The sequence below is a fragment of the Oncorhynchus gorbuscha genome, linkage group LG14 (genome assembly GCF_021184085.1).
Source record: "Oncorhynchus gorbuscha isolate QuinsamMale2020 ecotype Even-year linkage group LG14, OgorEven_v1.0, whole genome shotgun sequence".
Classification (NCBI taxonomy): Eukaryota; Metazoa; Chordata; class Actinopteri; order Salmoniformes; family Salmonidae; genus Oncorhynchus; species Oncorhynchus gorbuscha.
The window spans coordinates 77,806,420-77,815,345 of NC_060186.1; the positions used below are offsets into that span (position 1 = coordinate 77,806,420).

General features: G+C 42.7%; 1 protein-coding gene across 1 annotated transcript; it reads left to right on the forward strand.

Annotated features, from left to right (window-relative positions):
• The first annotated feature begins 7,156 nt into the window (after window positions 1–7,156).
• On the forward strand, window positions 7,157–8,661 carry LOC123995432 (selenoprotein V-like). Its single transcript, XM_046299038.1, has 3 exons — window positions 7,157–7,310; window positions 7,401–7,456; window positions 7,543–8,661. Exon 3 carries the CDS (start codon window positions 7,669–7,671, stop codon window positions 8,326–8,328), a length of 660 nt encoding a protein of 219 aa, XP_046154994.1. The 5' UTR covers window positions 7,157–7,310; window positions 7,401–7,456; window positions 7,543–7,668; the 3' UTR covers window positions 8,329–8,661.
• The last annotated feature ends 265 nt before the right edge of the window (window positions 8,662–8,926 follow it).

The following is an 8,926-nucleotide window of genomic DNA, read 5'->3' on the forward strand; positions in this document are numbered from 1 at the left end:
CAATTGGGTTGAGGTCAGCTATTGCAGTACTCCATCAATCTCCTTGGTCAAATAGCCCTTACACAGCCTGGAGGTGTGTTTTGGGTCATTGTCCTGTTGAAAAACAAATTATAGTTTGACTAAGCGCAAACCAGATGGGATGGCATATCGCTGCAGAATGCTGTGGACTCATTTGGGCTCATCAAACCAATGGACACATTTCCACCAGCCTAATGTCCATTGCTCATGTTTCTTGGCCCAAGCAAGTCTCTTCTTACTATTGGTGTCCTTAGTAGTTAAAAATAAAAATTCTCTAGGGTAGGGGGCAGCATTCATAATTTTGGATGAAAAGCTTGCCCACATTAAACTGCCTGCTACTCAGGCCCAGAAGCTAAGATATGCATATTATTAGTAGATGTGGATAGAAAACACTCTGAAGTGTCTAACCCTGTCTGAAACATGTCTGTGAGTATAACATAACGTATTTGGCAGGCGAAACCCCAAGGTCAAACCATTCAGACTTTTTTTTGAGGTCACTCTCTTTTCAATGGGTTTAATTGGGAATCCAGATTTCTAAGCGACTTTCTTGCAATTCCTATCGCTTCCACTGGATGTCAACAGTCTTTAGAAATTGGTTGAGGTTTTTCCTTTGAGAAATGAAGAAGTAGCACTGTTCATTACAAGGGAAGTGTAATCTTTGTTGGAGGCGCGTGACCTGAAATCTCACAACACATTGTTTTCCTCCAGTATTGAACACAGTATATCCCGTCTTTTGTTTGTTGGTCACGTTATGTCGAGAAATCCACCGGAAATGGCGGTCATTCATGTGTTTGAATCACATCTCCAGAGCCCTCAGCTGGCCACTTACGCAATGTAGTCGTTTACGCTCATTCTTCAACATCAAAATGCTGTAGGGAATACGTAAAAAGGGAATCTGGTTGATATCCCTTTCATTGGCCAATAGGGGTGCACACAACGGTTTCAAAACACGAGTCACTTCCTGATTGGATTTTTCTTAGGCTTTCGCCTGCAATATCAGTTCTGTTGAACTCACAGATAATATTTTGACAGTTTTGGAAACTTTAGAGTGTTTTCTATCCTAAGCTGTCAATTGTATGCATATTCCATTATCTGGTCCTGAGAAATAGGCGGTTTACTTTAGGAACGTTATTTTTCCAAACATAAAAATAGTGCCCCCTAGTTTCAAGAGGTTAATAAGTGACTGTTATCGAAACTTGTTAACTTGTTAAACAACCTCTTCCGCGCTGCCCCAAATTCCTAATTCGTTCATTTAAACGTGTTAACAATTAAACATAGTGGATTAAATAAATGACAGTCATCACATTAATGAAATTCACGTCATGACAAAGGATATGTATTGGTGCATTTAAATCATCATCTGTATGTGCCTTACTAGTGGAGGCAGTTGCGATGCCTTTGGATATGCAAAACATTGTCAGTGGCTTATTGGGTTGAAAGGATGTGAGGTTGAGCATCCCACTGCTACTGTTCTAGATGAATGTTGGGAATATGCTAGTAGACAAGGTAGTGGTTTTGGTTGGACAGTTGGAAAGTTGGAAAGTTTTCTGATGTGAGTGGTTTGAGGGAGTCAGAGGTTGACCCGTTTGTGGTCATATGGGATGTCATAGGGGATGTTCCTCCATGGTTACTCCCAGACCCTGTTGTTGATCTAACCTTGGTAGAGAAAAGGACATATAGGTCATAAGTCAGTGAAACTGGTTGACAATTATATTGATCTATGTTTTTTTACGCTTTTTACCAATTTTCACAGATGGCTCCAAGGACCCAGATATTGGGCGCACAGGAGCAGGCGTTTACATTCCTGAAATTGATGTGCAGATATATAGAAGACTAACGGATGAATTGTGAGTATACTCAGTGTAAATGTTGGCGATAATAGTTGCCCTCCAGTGGGTGTTCTACTGGGTAGAGGTGAGGCTAAATGTAAGATCAGAGCCATGTTGATAGATGTGTGGCAGAATAGATGAGACTTAACACAAGGACCGGAATTTATATGCCCTCCAAAGAAAGTTCGGTGGAACAAGATTCAAAAGTTAGATTAGGAAGGGAGAGCTGGTGTTTGCTGGTTTGCACTTAGAGCATTGTACATTAACCTCGTCATTACATCTGGTTCGCAAACATGTGGATTGAGTCTGGATTGTATGGTTGATGAAACATTGGACAATGTGTTTTTATATTGTTGTAAGTATGTTGAAGAGAGGTAAAGATTGAAGTGTAGGGTCATTGAGGTTGGACTGGGTTAGGAAGGGATTTGGGGGTTGGGGGAGGGTCTGTTAGAAGTTAGTAGGGCTCTTTTTTATTTTCTCAGAAGTACTGAGTTAGGAAGGGGGATTTATAAATGTTTTAAACAGCGATTGACACTCCAGCACAGTAGGTGGCGGCATACACCTTCTAACATTGGTTTGCAGATCGTCATTATATCATAGAAGAAGAAGACAACAACTGCCTGGACAGTTTCTTATTGCCGGTGCAGATTTTTGTTAGTAATGTATCTAAACTCACTTTAGTTTGTCGTCAGCTACTTGGTATGTGGTCGGTCGAGTGCTTTTGTTTGCCTCTATTTGTCTATCTAGTATTGGCCATAGCATGCACTTGCCAACATTATTATTATTATTTCCTACTTAAGAGGCATATTGTTTTGTAAATAAAGGGAATACCGAATGTATCACATGACTACCTCAAGGTTGCCGTCCCTGGAATCGTTGTTGCCTTTCCTATGAAAACTAGTTTGAAAATTCTTCCACACCTGGAAATAAGATGGTGGCTTATCGGTTTACTGCTTTGTTTGCTTTCTACTGAGCCATTTACTTTATGCTTGTATTCTTATATGTTATTAGTTGTTGCATTGTCGAGAAGGAACCTGCAAGTAAGAATTTTAGTGGATGGTGTATACCATGTGTATTCTGTAGATTACAACTAACAAAACTTGAAACACGGAAAACAGATGATGTATATTTTTTGGGTTTTCCATTGACAACATGACTGAGCGCCACAGACTACCGTACACAGTGTGTAGTGGTGCCTGGAGAAGTTTAAACATTTTGGGAGTTTCTACACTTGTAGGATTGCCAAAATTACAGTGACTAAATCAATGGAGGCTGGAGCAAAAAAATCAATACAAAATCTGGCCAATCTTGTAGAACCAGACAGCAGCAGGACAGAAAACCAACTCGTCTCTAAGCCACTGAATCACATTTCTTGATGCGTCATAACAGGCCCGGGTTTAATCCAAGGCTGTGTAACAACTGCCCGTGACCGGGAGGTGCACAATTGGCCCAGCATCGTCCGGGTTAGGGGAGGGTTTGGCCAGGAGGGGGGGGGGGGGGTTACTTGGCTCATTGCACTCTAGCGACTCCTTGTGGTTGACCGGGAACCTGCAGGCTGACTTCAGTCATCAGTTGAACGGTGTTTCCTCCAACGTATTGGTGCAGCTGGCTTCCTGGTTAAGAGCGCGGGTGTCAAGAAGTAGTGCGGCTTGGCGGGGTCGTATTTCTGAAGACGCATGTGTCTTAATCATTAATAGCAATTAAATGTATTACAACTATGTTTATATCCACAATGAAATATTACCTATACTACTGAAACTCTTGTCTATGTCATCGTGTGAGTTAAACTGGATGCCCTGTCAGAATTAAGACTACCTGACAGGCTCACCGTTGAACTCGTCATCTTTCTTCTAGCATCAAGAGGACATAAAAGAATATACATTTACATTACATTTAAGTCATTTAGCAGATAGTTATCTATTTAACGACACATGTAAATATTAACATATGCTGTTCATATTAATGCAAAATTACTGTTCTTTTAAAAATATTTGTCACAAAAACAAGCGTATCTCTGTGAAGTGTCAATGGAGCCCTGAGCGTACCACAAGCTTTTTATTTAAGGCCTTTTACAGTTAATTCAGGTCTTGTCATGTTCATTTTGCTTTTTGAGACCTGTAGAAGCATTTTTTAAATTTTAATGGTTTTGCTCTCAAGGTCACACTTTCTTAATATAAAAACAACAACATTGGATGTACACACAAAAAAATGTAAAATCAGGAGACCGCCTTTAATGTCTGGGAAAATTGTATGAAAATGTGATTTCTTTGGTGTTGTCAACCCTTTAATTCAAGTGAGCAGGCACAGAGTACTGTTTGGTTAGCAGTGTTTCTGTAGCACATGAGATGGAGTTTGCAGTCAGTCATGCAGTCATGATATCATTCTGACGGGGAGGTACTATGTAGCTAGTTAACATTTAATAGAGAATGTTTTTGGGAAAGCCTTTCCATCTATCAGAAGATAGTTATTTCTATCATTACTATCTCTATATTTGATCTGTTTCTTAATTGTTTGAAACCTTGACCTCTTTTCTTCATATTATGAGGCATGTCGTACCTTGCTTCAAAGTAGACAAGCCAAAATACTACCATAGAAATGTTGAGGGAAATATTTTATAAACTCATATGTGCTCTTTTGTTGTTCAAATCAACGTTCCTTCAATGTCTAGCATTCATTGTCTGACTGCGGACAGAGTGCGGCTAGGTACTTATCACAGTATGAGTCCATTCCTTATCATGCTAGAACAAAATACATTCCTACTCTGTATGGATGAACCTGACTTTGACTGACAACTTGACTTTGAGCCAATCAGAGAGCATGAACCTCCACGTGGGGGAGTGACAAGAAAGAAAAGAGGGCAATTTTCATCAGAATTGTTCTACCTAAAACCATAACGTTGCATAAAACATTTTAACTTTTCGATATCAAGTCTTTATATTTTTTATGTCTAGCTAAGAATTTTGTGTTTGAAGAATTATTTTTTTGTTAGGTTTGATAATGTACACCATCTTATTAGTTAGCCACTGAGCAAGTCAGTCACACACACTTCATATGAAACTAATGGTGCGGTGAGTGCATGATACTAGCACAACAGCTAGCTAGCGAATCATGGTAACCATTTAGCTAACTTTAGCCAGGTAGCTAAAAACATGCATCTATGGGCTGTATGTAATTATGGAGAGTGGATAAAATTGTTTCTTTGTCATCTTGCTAGCTACTTATCTAGCTGTGGCCATTTGACTATTATCAACAAGGGCTTTCTACAACACAAGCACAGCTAGGTAACATTGATTAGACCAAAAAGCAACACAAACGGACATGCAATGCCAACAAACGCTACCTTCTGGATTGGAACATTTTAACAAGGCTGAGTGGTTGAAGACGTTACAATCTTTTCTGTGTGAACATAAAAGAGATTGACTGTCGACAATTTTCGGAGGTGTTAAATACTAATCGGCAGGCAAATATTAGACAATCCTACCGGTGTGTCTGAGCTGTAAAGGATTTTACCATCTCTGTCCAAATATCTGTAAATGAAACTGCTCAAATATGAGGTGCAGTAGAGGAGCTATAGGAGGATGGGCTCATTTTAATGGCTGGAATGGAATTCCTCCTAGAGATTTGAGTCAGTATGTTGACAGCAGCCACTCAATGTTAGTGATGGCTGTTTAACAGTCTGATGGCCTTGAGATTAGAAGCTTTGATGCACCTGTACTGACCTCACCTTCTGGATGATAGCGGGGTGAACAGGCAGTGGCTCGGGTGGTTGTTGTCCTTGATATACTTTATGGCCTTCCTGTGACATCGGGTGGTGTAGGTATCCTGGAGGGAAGGTAGTTTGCCCCGGCGATGCGTTGTGCAGACCTCACTACCCTCTGGAGAGTCTTACGGTTATGGGCGGAGCAGTTGCCATACCAGGTGGTTATACAGCCCTACCGGCAGATTGTGCATCTGTAAAAGTTTGTGTGTTTTTGGTGACCAGACGAATTTCTTCAGACTCCTGAGGTTGAAGAGGTGCTGCTGCACCTTCTTCACCACGCTGTCTGTGTGGGTGGACCATTTCAGTTTGTCCGTGATGTGTACGCCGAGGAATTTAAAACTTTCCACCCTCTCCACTACTGTCCCGTCAATGTGGATAGGGGGCTGCTCCCTCTGCTGTTTCCTGAAGTCCACGATCATTTTATTTTCCATGTCACCATGTCCTCCTATAGCTCTTCCCACCAGCCTCCTCTGGTGCGGTGTACATTTTAGAAGGATTGCATTTTAGAACATTCTGTATAGGTCTACCGCCGTGTACACATTCATGCGCTTAAAATGTGAAGAAATAATAGTTTTTCAACATTTTAAGGTGAACATTCTGATTCGTTCCATCATCCTTTCCGTCTTATGAATTGATACAGTGTTAATCTCCACTTTACTTATTTGATACACATCAGTGGGGATTAAGAATTGAGTATATGAAATGTCCACTGAAAACAAAGTGGTATACCTGCGTATAGCCTCCTTTACACCACTGACTGTACAATTTGAGAAGGGCACTCCTCCCTCACTGCTTTTGCCAGTTCACATCACCAACCGGTGCAACGCAGCTCAGGTTAGTAAAACTCCCTCAAAGGCTGCATTTATGAAGGCACCCCAATTCTGATATTATTTTCACTAATGCATCTTTTGACCATTTAGCTCTGAAAAAGATCTGATGTGAAAAGATCTGGCATGAAAACATCTGATGTGATTGGTCAAAACCACTGACATATGATGTGGTTAGCTGATACTTAAAATACCTATCAAGGCGATGTAAGATCTGGCAGACTGAAGTCTGTTTGGAAGCAGCGATAAACTCCATTATTGTCTGTTTCGTACCAGCCACACAGGCTGTGTTTACACAGGCAGCCCACCTCTGATCCTTTGCCCCACGTTATGGGCAAAATAGATGATCTGATTGGTGAAAAAACCAATTAGTGGGAAAAAGATCAGAATTTGGCAGCTACAGATATATGAACATCTATGAAATTGAATATTCATTCATCAATTGTCTGTTTTTCTGTAAAACTTTTTTTTTTTGTCGTACATTCAACTCTGTTGTTCACCATACGTCAACGGATGACTCCTGTTAAAAAACAATTGGCTCAATCTGGAATGGGCGGGTAGAGTTCACTCTTTAAAACCGTCGGATTGGTCCATGATGTGTAAACTCCACTCTCAGCACACCAGCTGAATGAAATCAAGAGCACCTAATCGCAATTGGGAAATTGAACCAATTGAAATTAAGTTCATTGGTTGACAGCTGTACATAATTAGCCAGCTAGGTTAGAAGGGTCTGGGATTCCTTTATGAGGTGCAACCAAAACAGCTGTAAGACATAGCATCAGGGATATTCTGGCAGGCTGTCTGGCTAGCATTATTTCTGAATACGGTTGTGGTTTAGCTCACTAACATGGCTGTGACGTTTGGACTCTCTTTGAGGTTAGTTTGTTAATGTATTCATCTGGTTGGTTTACCTTGTCTTAAAGTTGTCACTGGTAGTTTGTGTTTAACTGTCTAAATGTTTTGCAGTGTTTCTTGGATTTGTTGCCTGCTAATTGGAGGGATAACGTGTTTTACACTTCAAGGTGCGTTTTGGTTTACACTACTTCAGTTATCTGTCTAGTTCCAATAGCTTAAGGCTGGCATTTTACCGTAACACCTTGTTTCCTAGGTGATGCTTATGGGCATCCTGCCTACACTGGACCTGAACCAACTGGATCCCAAGCAAGTGTGGTGTCTGGTCCAAATGCTAAAGCTACTGGCCACAATACCCTGGCAATTGTGACGCAGGGTCCAAATGCCAACCATGCCTCTGCAGAATCGACCGGCCCCTGCGTCTCAGCTGCAGCAACTGCCAACCGTGTCTCGTCAGAAGCGGCCGGCCCCCGCGCCTCAGCTGAAGCAACTGCCAACCGTGTCTCGTCAGAAGCGGCCGGCCCCCGCGCCTCAGCTGAAGCAACTGCCAACCGTGTCTCGTCAGAAGCGGCCGGCCCCCGCGCCTCAGCTGCAGCAACTGCCAACCGTGTCTCGTCAGAAGCGGCCGGCCCCGCGCCTCAGCTGCAGCAACTGCCAACCGTGTCTCGTCAGAAGCGGCCGGCCCCGCGCCTCAGCTGAAGCAACTGCCAACCGTGTCTCGTCAGAAGCGGCCGGCCCCGCGCCTCAGCTGAAGCAACTGCCAACCGTGTCTCGTCAGAAGCGGCCGGCCCCCGCGCCTCAGCTGAAGCAACTGCCAACCGTGTCTCGTCAGAAGCGGCCGGCCCCCGCTCCTCAGCTGAAGCAACTGCCAACCGTGTCTCGTCAGAAGCGGCCGGCCCCCGCGCCTCAGCTGAAGCAACTGCCAACCGTGTCTCGTCAGAAGCGGCCGGCCCCCGTGCCTCAGCTGAAGCAACTGCCAAAAATGCCTCTGCAGGAGCGACGACCGACCTTGAACAGACGGCCCGACCCCTCAACAAGCTAGATAGGGAGATCATAATTTGGTTTGCCCAACTCCTTAATCGTCTTTCCCCTGTTACTGTGTCTCCATTTGAAGAAAAGGGCAAAGGTAACTGAGGTGAGGAATTGTGCTCTTGTTTGAAATGAGGATCTCCATCACTTGTGCATCGTTGTGCAAATTGTTTACAGGGGTGAACACTACAATGGTATGAATTGTTTTCAAAACCATACGACTAGAATGTACTTCTGTTTTGGACAATATTGCTGACACTTAAGTTGTACGGTTATGATTTTGATTCGTCCTGGTGTTCCTGCTATTCTTTACATGACTTGTTCAATAAACAATTTACTTCCCAAATGCCTTGTCTTTTAAATGTGGGTTTCTCTTCTGCCTACCATGTGTTTGCTGATTAGGGACAGACTGGGTCTGGAGGAAAAGGGATTGTGGGTCACACCACTTGTGTAAACATTTGTTTTCCTTTGTTTCTGGTAGTTGAGGAAAGGTTGACTGCATTTCTTCTTTTAATTCCTCATTGTTTGCACAGTCAACTTACCCCACCAGACATGCCACCAGGGGTCTTTTCAGTCCCCAAATCCAGAACAAACTAAATGCACAGTGTTAC